This window comes from Poecile atricapillus, chromosome 26 (genome assembly GCF_030490865.1).
Source record: "Poecile atricapillus isolate bPoeAtr1 chromosome 26, bPoeAtr1.hap1, whole genome shotgun sequence".
In the NCBI taxonomy this organism is placed as follows: Eukaryota; Metazoa; Chordata; class Aves; order Passeriformes; family Paridae; genus Poecile; species Poecile atricapillus.
Window position 1 is genome coordinate 685,828 of NC_081274.1, and position 22,388 is coordinate 708,215.

Sequence of the window (22,388 nt, forward strand, 5' to 3'; positions counted from 1 at the left end):
TTCAGGGGATTTTTTGGGAATTTTCAGGGGATTTTTGGGGGGTTTTTTGGGTGTTTTTTGGGAATTTTTTGGGGGTGGAATTCCCTACTCGTAGTGGGCGATGAGCAGCATCATGGCCACGCCTGCCAGCAGCGCCAGGAGTTGCAGCAGGGCCTGGGCGGGGCCGGAATTCCGGAGGATTTCGGGAAGCACGGAGACGGTTCCCAGGTAAATGAATCCGCCGGCGGTGAAGGGAAGGATCCCGGAGACGGCTCCGGTTCCGGAACCTTCCGCCAGAAGGGAGCAGGCGGCTCCGGCCAAGGCGGCCACGGCGGTCAGAAGTTGAAGCAGCATGGCCTGATGGGAATGTCCAAAAAAATTCCCAAAAAAATGGCATCAAATCCCAAAAAATCCAGCTCTAAATGTTGGAAAAATAACCCCAAATCCTGACCCAAGTCCTGCAAAAATAGCCCCAAATCCAGCCCAAAATCCCCCAAAAAATAACCCCAAATCCAGCCCCAGATCTCATAAAAATAACCCCAAATCCTGACCCAAATCCCAGCCCAAATGCTACAAAAATACCCCAAATCCAGCCCCAAATCCTGTAAAAATTATCCCCAAATTGGTCCCAAAATCCTGTAAAAATACCCCAATTCCAGCTCCAAAGTTCACCCCCAAATCCTGCAAAATTATCCCCAAATTGGTCCCAAAATCCTGTAAAAATACCCCAAATCCAGCCCCAAATCCTGCAGAATTATCCCAAAATCCAGCCCCAAATCCTGCAAAAATAGCCCCAAATTGGTCCTAAAAACCTATAAAAATACTCCCAAATCCAATCTCAAATCCCACCCCAAATCCTGCAAAATTATCCCCAAATTGGTCCCAAAATCCTGCAAAAATGGCCCCAAATCCCAAAAAAATAACTCCAAATCCAGCCCCAGATCTCACAAAAATAACCCCAAATCCACCCCTAAATCCTGTTAAAATTATCCCCAAATTGGTCCCAAAATCCTGTAAAATTACCCCAAATCCAGCCCCAAATCTCACAAAAATAGCCCCAAAATCCTGCAAAAATACTCCCAAATTCAGCCCTAAATCCATCCCAAAATCCCCAAAAATTGCCCCAAAATCCAGCCCCAAAATCCCTCTCGAAATCCCTCAAAGTTTTCCCGAAATCCCACGGAATTCCCCCCAAATCCAGCCCGAAATTCCCTTAAAATTCCTGGAATTTTTTCCTGCAATTCCCCCCAAATTCCCCCCCCTAAAATTCCATCAAAACCGCCAAAAATCTCCCCTAAATTTCCTTAAAAATTCCCTTAAAATCCCCCCCAAAAATCCCTTTAAAAATCCTTTGGATTTTTTCCCAAAATTCCCGCCAAAATCGGAAAGGGGGCGTGGCTTAAAGAAGTGGGCGGAGCCACGCAAAAGGGGCGTGGCCTCATATTAATCCCCTCCCAATATGGCGGCACCGGAAGTAACCACCGAGACCACACCCACCACTTGAGGGCGCTCTGCCCCACCCACCACCCAACTCTATGGTTGGTCCTCCAGCACTGTTTTTTCCCCTCAGATTTTTCCCGTTTTTTTTCCCGATTTTTTCACCGAATTCCAGGATTTTTTTGTCACCTGTCCCTTGGAGCAGCCGGCACGCAGCAGCAGGGCCATGTCCCCTAATTCGTGGGGAAGTTCGTGCAGCAGCACCGACAGCGCCGTCAGAGCTCCCCGGGCTGGGCTCCCCCAAAACGCCGCTCCCAGCGCCAGCCCGTCCGTGAAGTTGTGGGCGGCGTCGGCTGCCAGGTTCAGGTACCCCGATACCGCCATGGCTGTGCCCAAAAATCACCCAGATTAAGCCCAAAATCAGCCCCAAGTGACCCCCAAATTGACCCGGAAGTGACCCCAAATTTATCCCCAAAGTGACCCCAAATTTACCCCCAAGTGACCCCAAATTGGTTCCGAAATGACCCCAAATTGGTCCCAAAGTGACCCCAAATTTACACCCAAAGGGACCCTGAAGTGACCCCAAATATACCCTCAAAGTGACCCCAAATTGGTCCCAAAGTGACCCCAAATTTACCCCCAAAGTGACCCCAAATTGGTCCCAAAGTGACCCCAAATTTCCACCCAAAGTGACCCCAAATTTACCCCCAAGTGACCCCAAACTGGTTCCGAAATGACGCCAAATTGGTCCCAAAGTGACCCCAAATTTACACCCAAAGGGACCCTGAAGTGACCCCAAATTTACCCTCAAAGTGACCCCAAATTGGTCCCAAAGTGACCCTGAAGTGACCCCAAATTTACACCCAAAGTGATCCCAAATTGGTCCCAAAGTGACCCCAAATTTACCCCCAAAGTGACCCTGAAGTGACCCCAAATTTACCCTCAAAGTGACCCCAAATTTACCCCCAAACGTCCCCAAATCCCCTCAAATCGCCCCCAAAGTCCCCAAATTCTGCCCAAAAATCCCCAAATCCCCTAAAATCGCCCCCAAATCCCACCCAAAGTCTCCAAATCCCCCTAAAATGTCCCCAATTCCCTTCAAATCCCCCCCAAAGTCCCCAAATTCTGCCCAAAAATCCCCAAATCCCCCTAAAATGTCCCCAAATATCTTCAAACCCTCCCCAAGTCCCCCCAAAATCCCCAAATGTCCCCAAAACCCCTCCAAACATCCCCAAATCCCCCCCAAATGTCCCTAAATCCCCTCCAAATGTCCCCAAACCCCACAAAAATCCCCAAATCCCCCCAAAATCACCCCCAAAGTCCCCAAATCCTGCCCAAAATGTCCCCAAATGCCCCCCAAAGTCCCCAAATTCCGCCCAAAATTCCCCAAATCCTCCCCAATCCCCTGAAATCCCCCCCAGAGTCCCCAAATTTCCCCTAAACGTCCCCAAATATCTCCCAAAATCCCCAAATCCCCCCCCAAAATCCCCACCAAAATCCCCAAATCCCCTCCAAAGTCCCCAAGTTGCCCCCAAATCCCCCCCAAAATCCCCAAATCCCCCCAAAATGTCCCAAATCCCCTCAAATCGCCCCCAAATCCCCCCCAAAAATCCCCCAAAGTCCCCAAATGCCCTCCAAAAATCCCCCAAATTCCCAAATTTCCCCCAAAGTCCCCCAATGCCCTCCAAAAATCCCCAAAAATCCCCAAATCCCCTCCAAAAATCCCCAAATTTCCCCCAAATCCCCCCTCACCGGCTCTCTCCCCGTCCGGGCTCCTCCTGTGCTGGCCCTTGGTGGCCTTGGTGGCTTTTGTCCCCTTGGTCCCCTTGGTGGCTTTGGTGGCCCCGGGGTCACCGTCGGCCTCGTCCTCGCTGGAGCTGTGCTTGGCTTTGTGGCCTGACGCCACAAAAAACCCCAAATTCACCCAAAATCCAATGAAATTCACCCAAAATGCAATTAAATCCAACAAAATCCAATGAAATCCAACAAAAACCAGCAAAATCTGCCCAAAATCCAACAAAATCCACCAAAATGCACCCGAATCCACCCAAAATGGAACAAAATCCAACAAAATCCCACAAATCCGCCCAAAATCCACCAAAATCTGCCCAAAATCCACCAAAATCCAACGAAATCCACCCAAAATCCATCCCCAAATCCACCCAAAATCCCTTTTCCCTCTCAAAGAATCCCAATTTTTGACCCCAAACCCCCAATATCCCAATTTTTCCCCCAAACCCCCATTTTTCACCCCCCAAATCCCATTTTTTCTCCCCAAATCCCCAATATCCCAATTTTTGCCGCCAAAAATCCCATTTTTTCCCCAAAATCCCCATTTTTTTCCCCCAAGTCCCCATTTTTTTCCCCAAATCCCCAATTTTTGTCCCCCCAAATTCCAAATCTTTGCCCTAAAACCCCCAATATCCGAATTTTTGCCCCCAAAAATCCCATTTTTCTCCCCAAAATCCCATTTTTTTCCCCAAATCCCCATTTTTCCCCCAAATTTCCAATTTTTTCCCCCAAATCCCAATTTTTTCCCTCAAAAATCCCATTTTTTTCCCCAAAATCCCCGTTTTTTCCCCCAAAATCCCCCTTTTCCCCCCCGTCTCACCGTGGCCGTGGCCGTGGCCGCCGCAGTGCCGGACCCCCAGCTCCACCCCGAGGAAGGTGACGATTCCTGCCAGGACCCAGAGCCCCACGGCCAGAGCCTGCCCTGCCGAGCCAGCGACACCAAAATGGCACCAAACGGACCCAAAATGGCCCAAAATGGACCCAAAATGGCCCAAAATGGCACCAAAATGGCTCCAAATGGCACCAAAATGGCACCAAACGGACCCAAAATGGTCCAAAATGGCACCAAAATGGTTCAAATGGCACCAAAATGGCACCAAACGGATCCAAAATGGCCCAAAATGGACCCAAAATGGCTCCAAATGGCACCAAAATGGCACCAAATGGACCCAAAATGGCCCAAAATGGCCCCAAAATGGCTCCAAATGGCACCAAAATGGCACCAAACGGACCCAAAATGGCACCAAAATGGACCCAAATGGCACCAAATGGCATCAAACGGACCCAAAATGGCACCAAATGGCACCAAAATGGCCCAAAATGGCACCAAACGGACCCAAAATGGCCCAAAATGGCACCAAAATGGTTCAAATGGCACCAAAATAGCCCAAAATGGCACCAAACGGATCCAAAATGGGACCAAAATGGTTCAAATAGCACCAAAATGGCCCAAAATGGCACCAAACGGACCCAAAATGGCCCAAAATGGTTCAAATGGCACCAAAATGGACCCAAAGTGGCCCAAAATGGACTAAAATAGCTCCAAATGGCACCAAAATGGCCCAAAATGACACCAAAATGCCCCAAAATGGTCCAAAATTAACCAAAATGGCTCAAATTGGCACCAAAATGGTCCCAAAATGGCCCAAATTGGCCCCAAAGTGGCCCAAAATGGCTCCAAACTGACCCAAAATGGCACTGAATGGACCCAAAATGACACCAAATGGGCTCAAAATGGCCCAAAATGGTTCAAAATGCCCCAAAATGGCACCAAATGGCAACAAACGAACCCAAAATGTCCCAAAATGGCCCCAAAATGGCACCAAACAGACCCAAAATGGCATCAAATGAACCCAAAATGGCACCAAATGTCATTGAGTGTCCCCAAATTGTCACTGTGTCCCCAAATCGTCCCCAAAATGATCCCAAATGGCCCCAAAATTGTCCCCAAATGTCCCCAAAATGACACCGAGGTCACCCTGGGGGGTCTCACCGTGGTGGGCGTGGCCATGGTGGGGGTCTGTGGGAAAAAAGTGTCACCAAAATGTCACCAAATGTCCCCAAAGTGTCCCCAAAGTGTCCCCAAATCCCTCCAAGTGTCCCCAAATCCTCTAAAATGTCCCCAAAAGGGATTTGAGTTGTGCCCAAAATGTCCAAATTCCCCCAAAATGCTCCCAAAATGTCCAAAAATTACCCCAAAATGTCCCAAAACCACCCAAAATGTCCCCAAGGTGTCCCCAACCCTCTGAAATGCCCCAAATCCCCCCAAAACCCCCTCAAAATGACCCCAAAATGTCCCCAAACCACCCAAAATGTCCCCAAATGTCCCCAAGGTGTCCCCAACCCTCTGAAATGCCCCAAATCCCCCCCAAAATGCCCCAAACACCCACAAAATGTCCCCAAAAATGTCCCAAACCACCCAAAATGTCCCCAAATGTCCCCAAACCTCCCAAAATGTGCCCAAAATGTCCCCAAACCACCCAAAATGTCCCCAGAATGTCCCCAAACCACCCAAAATGTCCCCAAATGTCCCCAAAGTGTCCCCAGGGTCTCACCGTGCCCGTGGTGGGAGTGGCCGTGACCCTCGTGGTGCTCGTGAGGGACTGTGGGGACAAAAAGGGTCCCCAAAGTGTCCCCAAATCCCCCAAAATCACCCCAAAACCGTCCCAAAATGTCCCCAAAGTGTCCCAGGGTGCCCAAATCCCCCCAAAACACCCCCAAAATGTCCCCAAGTTGTCCCCAAATGCCCCAAAATGTCCCAAAAACGTCCCCAAAATGACCTCAAAATGTCCCCAAACCACCCAAAATGTCCCCAAACCTCCAAAATGCCCCAAATCCCCCCAAAACCCCCTCAAAATGACCCCAAAATGTCCCCAAAATGTCCCCAAACCACCCAAAATGTGCCCAAACAATCCAAAATGTCCCCAAAATGTCCCCAAATGTCCCCAAAGTGTCCCCAGGGTCTCACCGTGCCCGTGATGGGAGTGGCCGTGACCCTTGTGGTGCTCGTGGGGGGCTGTGGGGACAAAAGGGGTCCCCAAAGTGTCCCCAAATCCCCCAAAATCACCCCAAAACCGTCCCAAAACCCCCCAAATGTCCCCAAAGTGTCCCCAAACCACCCAAAATGTCCCCAAAGTGTCCCCAAACCACCCAAAATATCCCAAAAATGTCCAAAAATGTTCCCTAAGTGTCCCCAAGCTTCCAAAATGCCCCAAATCCCCCCAAAAATTGCCACAAACACCCCCAAAATGTCCCCAAGGTGTCCCCAAACCACCCAAAATGTCCCCAAAATGTCCCCAAAAGTCCCCAGAGTGTCCCCAAACCTCCCAAAATGTCCCCAAAGTGTCCCCAGGGTCTCACCGTGCCCGTGGTGGGAGTGGCCGTGACCCTCGTGGTGCTCGTGGGGGGCTGTGGGGACAAAAGGGGTCCCCAAAGTGTCCCCAAATCCCCAAAAATCACCCCAAAAACACCTCAAACCACCCAAAATGTCCCCAAAGTGTCCCCAAGGTGTCCCCAACCCTCCAAAACTGCCCCAAATCCTCCCCAAAATGCCCCAAACACCCCCAAAATGTCCCCCAAGTGTCCCCAAACCCCCCCAAATGTCACCAAAATGCCGCCAAATGTCCCCAAAGTGTCCCTAAAACACCCAGAATGTCCCCAAATGTCCCCAAATGTCCCCAGGGTCTCACCGTGCCAGTGGTGGGAGTGGCCGTGACCCTCATGGTGCTCGTGGGGGGCTGTGGGGACAAAAGGGGTCCCCAAAGTGTCCCCAAATCCCTCAAAATCACCCCAAAACACCCAAAATGTCCCCAAACCACCCAAAATGTCCCCAAAGTGTCCCCAAGGTGTCCCCAACCCTCCAAAATGCCCCAAATCCCCCCCAAAACTGCCCCAAATCCCCCCAAAATGTCCCCAAAGTGTCCCCAAACCACCCAAAATGACCCCAAAATGTCCCCAAAGTGTCTCCAAACCTCCCAAAATGTCCCCAAACGTCCCCAGAATGTCCCCAAACCACCCAAAATGTCCCCAAATGTCCCCAAAGTGTCCCCAGGGTCTCACCGTGCCCGTGGTGGGAGTGGCCGTGACCCTCGTGGTGCTCGTGGGGGGCTGTGGGGACAAAAGGGTCCCCAAAGTGTCCCCAAATCCCCCCAAATCACCCCAAAACCACCCCCAAACAGCCCCAAAACCACCCCAAGACAACCCTAACCAGCCCAAAATGTCCCAAAATGTCCCAAAACTGCCCCAAAACCACCCCAAAAACGCCCCAAACCATCCCAAATCATCCCAAAATCGCCCCCAAACAGCTCCAAAACCACCCCAAAACCGCCCCCCAACAGCCCTAAAAATCCCCCAAAACACCCCAAAAACCCCCCAAAACAACCAAAACCAACCCAAACCACCCCAAAAATCCCCAAAACAGCCCCAAAAACACCCCAAAACTGCCCCAAATCATACCAAAACCACCCCAAAACCGCCCCCCAACAGCCCTAAAAACCCCCCAAAACACCCCAAAAACCCCCCAAAACAACCAAAACCAACCCAAACCACCCCAAAAATCCCCAAAACAGCCCCAAAAACACCCCAAAACTGCCCCAAATCATACCAAAATCGCCCCCAAACAGCTCCAAAACTACCCCAAAACCGCCCCCCAACAGCCCCAAAAACACCCCAAAAACACCCCCAAAATGTCCCAAAACAACCCAAAAATGTCCCAAAACACCCCAAAATGTCCCAAAACACCCCCAAACACCCAAAACCAGCCCCAAAACACCCTAAAACTGCCCCAAGACCCCCTAAAACTGCCCCAAACCCACCCCAAAACCGCCCCAAAACCACCCCAAAACCATGCCCCAACAGCCCCAAAAACACCCCCAAATGTCCCAAAAAACCCCAAAAATGTCCCAAAACCACCCCAAAATGTCCCAAAACAGCTCCAAGAATGCCCCAAAAGACCCCAAAACTGCCCTAAGACCCCCTAAAACTGCCCCAAACTACCCCCAAACAGCCCCAAAACCACCCCAAAACTGCCCCCCAACAGCCCCAAAAACACCCCAAAAAAACCCCCAAAACCCCCCAAAAATGTCCCAAAACACCCCAAAAATGTCCCAAAACACCCCAAAAACACCCCAAAATGCCCCAAAACGACCCCAAAACTGCGCCAAGACTCCCAAAACTACCCCCAAACCACCCCAAAACCACCCCAAAAAAAACCCCAAAACACCCAAAAACACCCCCAAAACCCAGAACACCCCAAAATGTCTCCAAACACCCCAAAATGTCCCAAAACACCCAAAACCAGCCCCAAAACCACCCCAAAACCGCCCCAAGACCCCCTAAAACTGCCCCAAACTGCCCCCAAACCGCCCCAAACCCGCCCCCCAACAGCCCCAAAACCACCCCAAAACCACCCCAAAAACACCCAAAAACACCCCAAAACGTCCCAAAACACCCAAAATGCCCCAAAACGCACCCAGGGCGTGGGGGATGAGGTGCAGGAAGGCGTCACCCAGCAAATCCCAAAACACCCCAAAAACGCCCCAAAAAACCACCCCAAAATCACCCCAAAAACACCCCAAAACAACCCAAAACATCCTAAAATGTCCCAAAACAACCCAAAATGTCCCAAAACACCCCAAAAACACCCCAAAACACCCCAAAAAATGCCCCAAACCACCCCAAACCATACCAAAATTGCCCCCAAACCGCCCCAAAACCACCCCAAAACCGCCCCCCAACAGCCCCAAAACCACCCCAAAAAAACCCCCAAAACACCCAAAAACACCCCAAAAAAAACCCCAAAACACCCCAAAATGTCCCAAAACACCCAAAATGCCCCAAAACGCACCCAGGGCGTGGGGGATGAGGTGCAGGAAGGCGTCACCCAGCAAATCCCAAAACACCCCAAAAACGCCCCAAAAAACCACCCCAAAATCACCCCAAAACCACCCCAAAACAACCCAAAACATCCTAAAATGTCCCAAAACAACCCAAAATGTCCCAAAACACCCCAAAAAATGCCCCAAACCACCCCAAACCATACCAAAATTGCCCCCAAACAGCCCCAAAACCACCCCAAAACCGCCCCCCAACAGCCCCAAAACCACCCCAAAAAAACCCCCAAAACACCCAAAAACACCCCAAAAAAACCCCCAAAACACCCAAAAACACCCCAAAATGTCCCAAAATGTCCCAAAACACCCAAAATACCCCAAAACGCACCCAGGGCGTGGGGGATGAGGTGCAGGAAGGCGTCACCCAACAAACCCCCGGCGGCGAAGCTCAGCAACAGCCGCAGCAACCCCCGGCGCCGCGGGGACCCCGAATCCGCCGGAACCAACAGCAGCACCAGGTGTGGGGCCAGGGACACCCCCAGAGCCGCCCCCAGAGTCTGTTTGGGGGGAAAAAACGGGATTTTGGGAAAATTGGGGAAAAAGAAATGAGGATTTGGGGGGAAAAATGGGGATTTGGGAGGGGAAAATGGGGATTTTAGGGGGGGAAAATGGGGTTTAAAGGGTTAAAAATGGGGTTTAAAGGGTTAAAAATGAGGATTTGGGGGAAAAAATGAGAATTTTTGGGTTTAAAATGAGGATTTTTGGGGTTAAAAATGAGGATTTTGTGTTAAAAAATGAAGATTTTTGGAGGGGGAAATGGGGTTTAAAGGGTTAAAAAATGAGGATTTTTTGGGTTAAAAATGTGGATTTTGGGAGGGAAAAATGGGGTTTAAAAGGTTAAAAATGGGGCTTAAAGGGTTAAAAATGCGATTTTTTTTTTTTTTTGGGGGGGATTAAATGAGAATTTGGGGGTCCCAGAGGGGATTTTGGGGGTCCCAGGTGGGATTTGGGGGGACCCCGAATCCGCCGGTACCAACAGCAGCACCAGGTGTGGGGCCAGGGACACCCCCAGAGCCGCCCCCAGAGTCTGTTTGGGGTGAAAAAATGGGATTTTGGGAAAATTGGGGGGAAAGAAATGAGGAATTTGGGGGAAAAATGGGGATTTTGGGGTTAAAAATGAGGATTTTGGGAGGAGGAAATGGGGTTTAAAGGGTTAAAAATGGGGTTTAAAGGGTTAAAAATGGGGTTTAAAGAGTTAAAAATGAGGATTTTTGGGTTAAAAATGAGGATTTGGGGGAAAAAATAAGGATTTTTTGCTTTAAAAATGAGAATTTTGGGAGGGAAAAATGGGGTTTAAAAGGTTAAAAATGGGGTTTAAAGAGTTAGAAATGGGGTTTAAAGGGTTAAAAATGAAGATTTTTGTGTTCAAAATGAGGATTTTTGGGAGGAAAAATGGGGTTTAAAAGATTAAAAATGAGGATTTTTGGGTTAAAAATGAGGATTTTAGGAGGGGAACGGGGGTTTAAAGGATTAAACATGGGATTTAAAAGGTTAAAAATGGGGTTTAAAGGGTTCAAAATGAGGATTTTTGGGTTAAAAATGAGAATTTTGGGAGGAGAAAATGGGGTTTAAAGAAAAACTTCAGTTATTTTGGGGCATTTCTGGTAAAAATTTTAGTCTGTTTTGGGGGAAAATTTTAAGGTATTTTGGATGAATTTTGGGGGGATTTTTAGGGCATTTTGGGTCATTTTCGGGGATTTTTAGTGAATTTTGGGGGATTTTTTGAGACTTTTGGGTCATTTTTTGGGCTAATTTTTAAGATATTTTAAAATATTTTTGGCGAGATTTTTAGGACATTCTGGGCCATTTTTTGAGGTAATTTTTAAGGTATTTTGGGGCATTTTTAAGGAAGATATTTGGGGTACTTTGGGTCATTTTTTGTGATAATTTTAAAGGGATTTTGGGGCATTTTTAACAAAGATTTTTAGGGTATTTTGGGTCATTTTTGAGGCAGATTTTAGGATATTTAGGGAAGGATTTTGGACTATTTTGGGAATTTTTTTGGGGGGCTCTCACCTGCAGCCAGACCTGGGCGGTGTCCGGGCGGGTTTTGGGGTGCCCATAGAGGTGGGGGTGGGGATCCTGGGGGTGCCCCGGGGCTGGGGGGGGGTCCTGGTGCCCCTCCCCCAGCCCCAGCACCAGCAGGGTGAGGATGAGGAAGGGGAGCCCCATGGGAGGGGGCAAAATTTAGGGGGGGGGTCCTGGAAGGGAAAATAAAGGGTTAATAGGGGAGGGTCCCCCCAAAATCATCCTGTCAAGAACTCCAAAATCATCCCAAGACCCCCCAAATTCCCTCAGGACCCCCCAAAAATCTCAGGAAGCCAAATATCACCCCCAAAATCTTCTCAGGATCCCCCAAGTCCCCACAGGATCTGCCAAATTCCCTCAGAACCCCCCAAACAGCTTCCGAGACCCCCCAAAATCCCTCATGATCCTACAAATTCTCTCAGGACCCCCCAAAATCCCCCAGGATCCTCCCAAACCCCTCAGGATCCCCAAATCCCCTCAGAACCCACTCAGGACCCCCAAACCCCCCCTCAAACCCCCTCAGGATCCTCCAAAGCCCCTCAGGACCCCCAAACCCCCCTCAAATCCCCTCAGGGCCGTCCCAAACCCCTCAGGATCCTTCAAAACCCCTCAGGATCCCCCAAAATCCCCCAGGATCGTTCAAAACCCCTCAGGATCCCCAAATCCCCTCAGAGCCCCCTCAGGACCCCCAACCCCCCCCTCAAACCCCCTCAGGATCCTCCCAAACCCCTCAGGACCCCTAAATCCCCTCAGCGCCCACTCAGGACCCCCAAACCCCCTCAGGATCCTCCCAAACCCCTCAGGACCCCCAACCCCCACCTCAAGATTCCCCTCAGGACCCTTCCAACCCCCACCCCGCCTTCTCAGTACCCCTCCCAAACCCTTTCCCTGACCCTTTCCACCCCCCCAGCACCCTCCAGGACCCCCCAAAACCCTCTCAAAACCCCCGAAATCGCCCCAAAATCCGCGGGGTCCCTCCCGGGGTCGTTCCGGTACCTCCAAAAGCCCGGGAACGTGGCAAGGCGAGATCTCGCGAGATCCCGCGGGAAGTGAGGGCGTGGCTTAAGGGCAAAATCCGCCCGGAGTAAAGATGGCGGCGCGGCTTCGAGCGAGACCTCGCGAGATTTCGCGCGGGAAAAGAAGGGGACGCTACTTAAGGGCAAAGCCTGCCCGTACTAAAGATGGCGGCGCGGCTTCGGGCGAAACCTCGCGAGATTTCGCGCGGGGAAAGAAGGGCACAACCCGCCCGTACTAAAGATGACGGCGAGACTTCGGGCGAAACCTCGCGAGATTTCGAGCGGGAAAAGAGGGCACAACCTGCCTGTATTAAAGATGGCGCCGAGGCTTCTGGCGAATCCAATTAATCAATTTTTAAATCATTAATTAATAAAAATTAACATTAATAAAAATTAACATTAATAACGGCACCGGAACAACTCCCGCCACCATCAGTGTCCCCACACCGGGGCCGGCCACAGGCGCAGGCAGAGCCCCGCGATGACGAAGGCCACCAAGGCCATCCCCGCCGTGTCCTCCACGCTGGGCCCGGGGGTGGCTGTGGGGACATTGGGGACACGTCAGTGACACCCCCTGGTGTCCCCAACCCCGTCCCAGGTGTCCCCAACACCATCCCTGATGTCCCCAACCCTGTCCCTGATGTCTCCAGGTGTCCCCAACCCCATCCCAGGTGTCCCCCAGGCTGTCCCCAATGTCCTCAGGTGTCCCCAACCCCCATCCCTGATGTCCCCAGGTGTCCTCAAGCCCATCCCTGATGTCCCCAACTCCATCCCCAATGTCCCCAGGTGTCCCCAATGTCCCCAGCTGTCCCCAACCCCATCCCAGGTGTCCCCAGGGCTGTCCCCAATGTCCCCAGGTGTCCCCAACCCCATCCCAGGTGTCCCCAACCCCGTTCCTGATGTCCCCAGGTGTCCTCAAGCCCATTTTTGATGTCCCCAACCCTATCCCAAATGTCCCCAGGTGTCCCCAACCCCCCTCCCTGATGTCCCCAGGTGTCCCCAACCCCATCCTCAATGTCTCCAACCCCATCCCTGATGTCTCCAGGTGTCCCCGAGCCCATTTCTGATGTCACCAACTCCATCCCCAAAGTCCCTCATGTCCCCAGATGTCCCCAAATGTCCCTAGGGCTGTTCCCAATGTCCCCAGGTGTCACCAAACCCCATCCCCAATGTCCCCAATGTCCCCAGGGCTGTCCCCAACCCCATTCTGGTGTCCCCAACCCCATCCCAGGTGTCCCCAGATGTCCCCAGATGTCCCTAAGGCTGTCCCCAGATGTCCCCAACCCCATCCCCAGATGTCCCCAGGTGTCTCCAGGGCTGTCCCAAATGTCCCCAGGTGTCCCCAACCCCCATCCCCAATGTCCCCAATGTCCCCAGGTGTCCCCAACCCCATTCTGGTGTCCCCAACCCCATCCTCAATGTCCCCAACCCTATCCCTGATGTCCCCAACTCCATTTTGGTGTCCCTAACCCCCATCCCCAGATGTCCTCAGGTGTCCCCAGGTGTCCCCAAGTGCCCTCAATGTCCCCAGGTGTCCCCAGATGTCCCCAAATGTCCCCAGGTGTCCCCAATGTCCCCAGGTATCCCCAACTCCATTCTGGTGACCCCAACCACATCCCTGATGTCCCCAACCCCATCCCAAGTGTCCCCAACTCCATTCCTGATGTCCCCAGGTGTCCCCAACTCCATCCCAAGTGTCCCCAACTCCATTCCTGATGTCCCCAGATGTCCCCAACCCCATCCCTGATGTCTCCAAGTGTCCCCAACCCCATCCCAGGTGTCCCCTGATGTCCCCAGGTGTCCCCAGATGTCCCCAGGGCTGTCCCCAATGTCCCCAGGTGTCCCCAAACCCCATCCCAGGTGTCCCCAACTCCATCCCCACTGTCCCCAGGTGTCCCCAACCCCATCCCAGGTGTCCCCAGATGTCCCCAATGTCCCTGATGTCCCCAACCCCATCCTCAATGTCTCCAACCCCATCCCTGATGTCCCCAGGTGTCCCCAGATGTCCCTAAGGCTGTCCCCAGGTGTCCCCAACCCCCATCCCCAATGTCCCCAGGTGTCCCCAGATATCCCCAACCCCATTCTGGTGTCCCCAACCCCCATCCCCAAAGTCCCTGATGTCCCCAGATGTCCCCAGGTGTCCCCAGGGCTGTCCCCAATGTCCCCAGGTGTCCCCAAACCCCATCCCAGGTGTCCCCAACTCCATCCCCAATGTCCCCAGGTGTCCCCAGATGTCCCTAAGGCTGTCCCCAGGTGTCCCCAACCCCATTCTGGTGTCCCCCAGATGTCCCCAGATGTCCCCCAGGTGTCCCCTCACCCATCACAGCCACGCTGAACCTCCTCGGTGTTGCCCAGGCCGGGTGTGTCACCAGGCAGCTGTAGACGTCCCCGAGCTCTGCAGCCGTCACCCGCAGCCCGGCCCCGCGGCTGAAGGTCCCATCGGCCGCCCGCCGGTGCCCGGAGCTCCAGGTGAGCTCCACCGGTACCTCCAGGAGCTGTTCCTGGTGTTTGGAGCTCCAGGTGAGCTCCACCGGTTCCTCCAGGAGCTGTTCCTGGTGTTTGGAGCTCCAGGTGAGCTCCACCGGTTCCTCCAGGAGCTGTTCCTGGTGTTTGGAGCTCCTGGTGAGCTCCACCGGTTCCTCCTGGAGCTGTTCCTGGTGTTTGGAGCTCCTGGTGAGCTCCACCGGTTCCTCCTGGAGCCGCTCCCGGTGTTTGGAGCTCTGGGTGAGCTCCACCGGTTCCTCCTGGAGCTGTTCCCGGTGTTTGGAGCTCTGGGTGAGCTCCACCGGTTCCTCCAGGAGCTGTTCCTGGTGTTTGGAGCTCTGGGTGAGCTCCACCGGTTCCTCCAGGAGCTGTTCCTGGTGTTTGGAGCTCTGGCTGAGCTCCACCGGTACCTCCAGGAGCTGTTCCTGGTGTTTGGAGCTCACCCAGAGCTCCACCGGTACCTCCTGGAGCTGTTCCCAGTGTTTGGAGCTCTGGGTGAGCTCCACCGGTTCCTCCTGGAGCTGTTCCCGGTGTTTGGAGCTCTGGGTGAGCTCCACCGGTACCTCCTGGAGCCGCTCCCGGTGTTTGGAGCTCTGGGTGAGCTCCACCGGTTCCTCCTGGAGCCGCTCCCGGCGCCGCCGTTCCCAGCGGATCTCCACGTCCGGAGGGAAGAATCCGACAGCGTCGCAGCGGAGCTCGGCCGGGACCCCCGGGAACAGCGCGGCCGGAGCCAGGGACACACGAGGAGGGGCTGGGGATGGGGGGAGAGGTTGGCTGGGGGGACTGGGAGGGACTGGGATGGAACTGGGAGGGAACTGGGATGGAACTGGGGGGGACTGGGATGGACTGGGATGGAACTGGGGGGGACTGGGAGGGACTGGGATGGACTGGGATGGAACTAGGATGGACTGGGATGGAACTGGGAGGAACTGGGATGGACTGGGAGGGACTGGGGGGGACTGGGATGGAACTGGAAGGGACTAGAATGGACTGGGAGGGAACTGGGAGGGACTGGGATGGACTGGGAGGGAACTGGGAGGGAACTGGGAGGGACTGGAAGGGACTGGGAGTCGCGCTGGGGCTGGGTATGGGGGCCAGATGGATCCAGTATGGACCACGGTGGATCCTAGTGACACACCCAGACCCCTCGTCATCCCAGTACCGACCTTTGTGGGATACTGGGAGCCACTGGGAGCCCCCCCAGACCCTCTGATGATCCCAGACAAACCCTACAGAACTCTCCCAGCCCAGTATGACCATAGAGAGGCATACTGGGACATACTGGGAGCCACTGGGAGTCCTCCCACCCCTTCCCAGTCCCTCCCAGTTCATCCCCAGCACTGACCAATGACGTTCATCCGCAGCACCTGCTGCACCTGCCCCAGGGGCGTGGTCACGGAGCAGACGAAAGAGCCATCATCGGGCACCGAGAGCGACGGCAGCTGCAGCGACACCTCCAGGGTGCCCCCTGGTGGCTGGGAGGAACAAGGAGAGGTTCAGAGTCAGTGGCGCCCCCTGGTGGCCGGGAGGACTGAGACAGTTCCATGACTGGCGCCCCCTGGTGGCTGGGAGGACTGACACAGTTCCATGACTGGCGCCCCCTTGCGGCCTGGAGGACTGAGACAGTTCCATGATTGTGGCGCCCCCTGGTGGCCTGGAGGACTGACACAGTTCCATGACTGTGGCGCCCCCTGGTGGCTTGGAGGACTGACACAATTCCATCACTGTGGCGCCCCCTGGTGGCTGGGAGGACTGACACAATTCCATCACTGTGGCGCCCCCTGGTGGCTGGGAGGACTGACACAGTCCCACACCCACAACACCCCCTGGTGGCCAGGAGGACCCAACCCCTCAAGGAACCCCCCCCATCCCCTCCCCCACCCCACCCACCTGGGTGTCCCCCAAATCAGGGGGGTGGTCCCGGTCCCCCAGGAACAGCAGGACCCCCGGGGCGGCGCCGGTGACGCGGGAGGTGGCGGAGTCGAAGGTCAGGAGGTGCCGGGTGTGGCCCCGGCTCTGGTGAAGCCACTGGAGGCCGAAGGGACCCTCGGAGGGGGCGAAGGCGCAGTGGAGGCTCTGGGGGGTCCCCAGGAGGCCGCGGATGTTGGGGGTCAGCGTGGAGATGAACAGGGAGACTGTGGGGGGAGGGGAGTTAGGGGGAGGTGGGGGTTGGGGACAGAAGGGACAGGGTTGGGAACAGCGGGGATGGGCTTGGGGACACTGAGGATGGGCTTGGGGACATCAGGAATGGGGTTGGGGACATCAGGAATGGGGTTGGGGACAGCGAGAATGGGGTTGGCAACACTGAGAATGGGGTTGGGGACACCAGGAGGGGCTTGGGGACACCAGGAGGGGCTTGGGGACACCAGGAGCAGGGTTGGGGACACTTGGGGACACCCAGAATGGGGTTGGGGACACTTGGGGACACCAAGAAGGGGCTTGGGGACATCAGGAATGGGGTTGAGGACAGCCAGAAGGGACTTGGGGACAGCCAGAAGGGACTTGGGGACAGCCAGAAGGGGCTTGGGGACACCAGGAGCTGGGTTGGGGACACTTGGGGACACCCAGAATGGGGTTGGGGACACCTGGGGACACCAAGAATGGGGTTGGGGATGGCGAGAATGGGGTTGGGAACACTGAGAATGGGGTTGGGGACACCTAGGGACACCAGGAATAGGCTGGGGGACACCAGAAGGGGCTTGGGGACACCCAGAAGAGGCTTGGGGACACCCAGAAGGGGCTTGGGGACATCAAGAATGGGGTTGGGGACACCTGTGGACACTGAGGATGGGCTTGGGGACACCCAGAAGAGGCTTGGGGACACCCAGAAGGGGTCTGGGGACACCCAGAAAGGACTTGGGGACACCAGGAGCAGGGTTGGGGACACCTGGGGACACCCAGAAAGGACTTGGGGACACTTGGGGACACCAAGAATGGGGTTGGGGACACCCAGAAGGGGCTTTGGGACACCCAGAAGGGGCTTGAGGACACCCAGGAGAGGCTTGGGGACACCAGGACTGGGGCTGGGGACACCTGGGGACATCCAGAAGGGTCTTGGGGACACCAGAAGGAACTTGGGGACACCCAGAAGGGGCTTGGGGACACCCAGAAAGGACTTGGGGACACCCAGAAGGGTCTTGGGGACACCAGGAACAGACTTGGGGACACCCAGAAGGGACTTGGGGACACCAGGAGCAAGGTTGGGGACACCTGGGGACACCAGAAGGGACTTGGGGACACCACAAGGGACACTTGGGGACACCAGGAGTGGGCTTGGGGACACCTGGGGACACCCAGAAAGGACTTGGGGACACTTGGGGACAGCAGCAGGAGGTGGCACCGCCGTGCCCCTCCCCCACCTCTCACCGTCGAGCCGGGGGGGGTCTCGGGGCTCTCCCCTCCCCCACTGCCGCAGCAGCGCCGTCCCCGCCCCCTCGGGGGTCCCCAGGGCCAGGAGCCACCAGCGCTGGCCTTGGGGACACTTTGGGGACATCCCGGGGCCGGGGGGTGGTGGCAGAGGGGCCGTGGGGCTCAGCTCGCAGCGGGAGGGACCCCAAAAATCCTTCAGGAAACCCAAGGGGTCTGTGGGGGAAAAAAAGAGGGGAGGGTGAGGTGGGGATGGTTGAAAAAGTGGCAGAAATGGGGTTAAAGTGGTCCCAAAAATAATGAAAGTGGAATAAACGGTGTTAAAATGGTCCCAAAAATAATGGAAGTGGCACAAAAACCCCCAAATCCTCCCAAAGTTGCCCAAAACAGCCTCAAAAGTGCCCCAAAAACCCCCATGACCCCCCAAAAGTGGCAGAAACGGCATTAAAATGGTCACAAAAATAATGAAAGTGGCAGAAAGAGCCTCAAAAATGCCCTCAAAATTAGCAAAAGTGTCACAAAAACCCCCATGAACTCCCAAAAGTGGCAGAAACGGCGTTAAAATGGTCACAAAAATATTAAAAGTGGCATAAAAGGTGTCAAAATGGTCACAAAAATAGCAAAAGTGCCCCCCAAACCCCCAAATCCTCCCAAAGTTGCCCCAAACACCCTCAAAAGTGCCACAAAAACCCCCATGACCCCCCAAAAGTGGCAGAAAAGGCATTAAAATGGTCACAAAAATAATGAAAGTGGCAGAAATGGCATCAAAAACGCACCCAAAAATAATGAAAGTGGCACGAAAACCCTCAAATCCTCCCCGAAATGCCCCAAAACCACCCCAAAATCTCTCAAAACCTCCTCAAAATCCCCCAAATCCCCCCCAAATCGCCCCAAAATCCACCCTAAACCCCCCTAAAAAAACCCAAAAATGCCCCAAAAACCCCCTTAAAATCCACTCCAAAATCTCCCTAAAAATCCCCCCCAAAAACCCCAAAAATCACCCCCAAACCCCCTCAAAATCCACTCCAAAAAACCCCAAAATCTCCCTCAAAATCCACCCCCAAAAACCCCCAAAAATCTCCCCCAAACCCCCTTAAAATCCACCCCAAAAAATCCCCAAAAATCTCCTCAAAATCCACCCCAAAACCCCCAAAAAACCCCAAAATCTCCCCCAAACCCCCCTGAAAATCCCCCCCCAAAAACCCCAAAAATCACCCCCAAAATCTCCCCCAAAACCCCCTGAACCCCCCCTAAAAAAAACCCCAAAATCGCCCCAAAATCCATCCCAAAAAAACTCCCAAAAACCCCAAAAATCGCCCCAACCCCCCCAAAAGCCATCCCAACCCCCCCCCAAAAAAAACCCCAAAATCTCCCCCAAACCCCCTCAAAACCTACCCCAAAAAACCCCCAAAAATCTCCCCCAAAAACCCCAAAACCCCCCCAAAATACCCCAAAAATTTCCCCAAAAAACCCCAAAATTTCCCCCCCAAAAAAACAAAACCCCCCCAAAATCCCCCCCAAAAAACCCAAACCCCCCCCAAAATCCCCCCCCAAAAACCCCAAAAATCGCCCAAAAAACCCCCAAAATCCACCCCAAAAAACCCCAAAAACCCCAAAAATCGCCCAAAAAACCCCCAAAATCCACCCCAAAAAACCCTAAAAATCCCCCAAAAATCTCCCCCAAAAACCCCAAAATCCACCCCAAAAACCCCAAAAATCGCCCAAAAACCCCCAAAATCCACCCCAAAAAACCCCAAAAATCCCCCAAAAAACCCCCAAAATCCACCCCAAAAAAACCCAAAAAACCCCCAAAATCCACCCCAAAAACCCCCAAAACCCACCCCAAAAAACCCCAAAAATCGCCCAAAAAAACCCCAAAATCCACCCCAAAAAACCCCAAAATCCACCCCAAAAAACCCCAAAAAACCCCAAAATCCACCCCAAAAAACCCCAAAATCCACCCCAAAAAACCCCAAAAACCCCAAAAATCGCCCAAAAAAGCCCCAAAATTCACCCCAAAAAACCCCCAAAATCCACCCCAAAAAACCCCAAAATCCACCCCAAAAAACCCCAAAAATCGCCCAAAAACCCCAAAATCCACCCCAAAAAACCCAAAAAACCCCAAAAAAACCTCAAAATCCACCCCAAAAAACCCCAAAAACCCCAAAAATCGCCCAAAAAACCCCAAATTCCCCCCCAAATCCCGGGATCCCCCCGGAATTTGGGTGGGGGTCTCCTACCGGTGACGTCAAAGGTGAACTCGGGGTTGTCCCGGGGGGTCTCGGGGGTCTCGGGACCCCCCAAAATCCTCAGCAGGGCGGGGTGGGGGGAGGGGGAGCCCCTCTCGTCCAGCAGGAGGCAGCGCAGGGTGCGGGGGGGGGGCACCCCAAAAACAGCGACCCCTCCCCAAATCAGCAGCAGAGCTGGGGAGGGGAAAAAATGGGGTTTGGGGGGGGTCTTGGGGTGAATTTGGGGGGATTTGGGGGGAGTTGGGGGGGTCTTGGAGGGGTTTGGGGGAGATTTGGGGGGGTTTGGGGGGATCTGGGGGGTGTTGGAGGGGTTTGGGGGGATTTGGGGGGGTCTTGGAGGGGTTTGGGGGGATTTGGGGGGAGTTGGGGGAGATTTGGGGGGGTCTTGGAGGGGTTTGGGGGAGATTTGGGGGGGTTTGGGGGGATTTGGGGGGTCTTGGGAAGGGTTTGGGGGAGATTTGGGGGGGGTTTGAGGGGATTTGGGGGGGATTTGTGGGGGTTTGGAGGCTCCTGGGGGGATTTGGGGTGTCTGGGGGAGGGTTTGGGGGGATCTCAGAGGGGTTTGGGGGGATTTGGGGGGGGTTGGGGGGTCCTGGGGGGATCTGGGGGGATTTGGGGGGTCCTGGGAGGATTTGGGGGGTCTTGGGGAGGGTTTGGGGGGTCCTGGAGGGATTTGGGGAGATTTAGGGGGTCTTGGAGGGGTTTGGGGGGGGTTGGGGGGTCCTGGGGGGATTTAGGGAGGGTTTGGGGGGGTCTTGGGGTGAATTTGGGGGGTCTTGGAGGGGTTTGGGGGGATTTGGGGGGTCCTGGGGGGATTTGGGGGGGTCTTGGAGGGGTTGGGGGGGATTTGGGGGGTCCTGGGGGGATTTGGAGGGGTTCGGGGGGATTTGGGGAGGGTTTGGGAGGGTCTTGGAGGGGTCTGGGGGAGATTTGGGGGAGATTTGGGGGGGTTTGTGGGGGATTTGGGGGCGTTTGGGGGTCTTGGGGGGGTTTGGGTGAATATGGGGGAGATTTGGAGAGTCTTGGGGGAATTTGGGGGGGTCCTGGAAGGGTTTGGGGGGCATCTGGGGGGTCCTGGGGAGATTTTGGGGAATCCCGGGGGGATTTGGGGAGGTTTTTATTTGTGAGGAGGAGGAAAAAAGAACTCGGAGGCGCCGATTTTGGGGATTTCCCAGGATTTATAGAGAATTTTGTAGGATTTGGGGGTTCAGGGATGGGATCCGCAGTGATTTGGGGTCGGAAGGATTTGGGGGGGTCGAGATTTTGGGGTTTTTTAGATAAATTTTAAGTTTTTTTAAGCTCCTCACCCGCCAGGTCGAGCCGCACTCCCGCCATCGCTTTCGCTTTCGCTTCAGGACACGCCCACTGCTTCAAAAACCCCCCAAAACCGCCCAAATTTACCCAAATTCACCCCAAAATTTCTCTCAGAGGATTCGGCCATGCCCAAGACACCAAAATTCCCCTCAGGGACCCCCAAAAATTCCCGGTCAAGCCCTCAGGGACCCCCAAAATTTCCCCCTCAGAGGCTCCGGTCACGCCCACAGAGCTCTGGCCTCGCCCCCAAGCCCAAATCTGCCCCAAAATCCCCCAAATTCACCCCAAAATTTCTCTCAGGGGATTCAGCCATGCCCAAGACACCAAAATTCCCCCTCAGGGACCCCAAAAATTTTAGGTTAAGCCCCCATGGACCCCCAAAATTTCCCCCTCAGAGGCTCTCGTCACGCCCGCAGAGCTCTGGCCTCGCCCCCAAGCTCAAATCTGACCCCAAAATCGCCCCAAATTCACACAAATTCACCCCAAAATTTCTCTCAGAGGATTCGGCCATGCCCAAAACTTAAAAATTCCCCCTCAGGGACCCCAAAAATTCCATGTTAAACCCTCAGGGACCCCCAAAATTTCCCCTCAGAGGCTCTCGTCACGCCCACAGAGCTCTGGCCTCGCCCCCAAGCTCAAATCTGACTCCAAAACCCTCAAAACCGCCCCAAATTCATACAAATTCACCCCAAATTTCTCTCAGGGGATTCGGCCATGTCCAAGACCCCAAAATTTCCCCTCAGGGACCCCAAAAATTCCCGGTCAAGCCCTCAGGGACCCCCAAAATTTCCCCCTCAGAGGCTCTGCTCACGCCGCCAAGCTCAAATCTGACT

The 22,388-nt window shown here is 54.2% G+C and overlaps 2 protein-coding genes across 13 annotated transcripts; both read right to left on the minus strand.

The window, feature by feature from the left end:
* Positions 1-27: 27 nt before the first annotated feature.
* Positions 28-11,285, minus strand: SLC39A7 (solute carrier family 39 member 7). 11 transcript variants are annotated; one of them, XM_058857454.1, is made up of 12 exons: positions 11,115-11,285; positions 9,427-9,595; positions 7,267-7,314; positions 6,897-6,944; positions 6,568-6,615; positions 6,176-6,223; positions 5,763-5,810; positions 5,201-5,227; positions 4,034-4,129; positions 3,169-3,312; positions 1,606-1,802; positions 28-336 (listed from the first exon to the last, which is right to left on the minus strand). In XM_058857454.1, exons 1-12 carry the CDS (start codon positions 11,268-11,270, stop codon positions 85-87), a joined length of 1,281 nt encoding a protein of 426 aa, XP_058713437.1. In that variant the 5' UTR covers positions 11,271-11,285; the 3' UTR covers positions 28-84. The 11 variants fall into 11 exon arrangements, with proteins under 11 accessions (XP_058713437.1, XP_058713436.1, XP_058713439.1 ...); XM_058857453.1 differs by having other exon boundaries at positions 4,028-4,129; XM_058857456.1 differs by lacking the exon at positions 6,897-6,944 and having other exon boundaries at positions 4,028-4,129.
* A 769-nt stretch (positions 11,286-12,054) lies between these two features.
* On the minus strand, positions 12,055-21,739 carry TAPBP (TAP binding protein). Of its 2 annotated transcripts, XM_058857421.1 has the most exons (8): positions 21,549-21,602; positions 20,233-20,415; positions 17,993-18,208; positions 16,517-16,761; positions 15,972-16,101; positions 15,258-15,377; positions 14,460-15,143; positions 12,055-12,681 (listed from the first exon to the last, which is right to left on the minus strand). In XM_058857421.1, exons 1-8 carry the CDS (start codon positions 21,574-21,576, stop codon positions 12,575-12,577), a joined length of 1,713 nt encoding a protein of 570 aa, XP_058713404.1. In that variant the 5' UTR covers positions 21,577-21,602; the 3' UTR covers positions 12,055-12,574. The 2 variants fall into 2 exon arrangements, with proteins under 2 accessions (XP_058713404.1, XP_058713403.1); XM_058857420.1 differs by having other exon boundaries at positions 14,460-15,377; positions 21,549-21,739.
* Between the last annotated feature and the right edge of the window lie 649 nt (positions 21,740-22,388).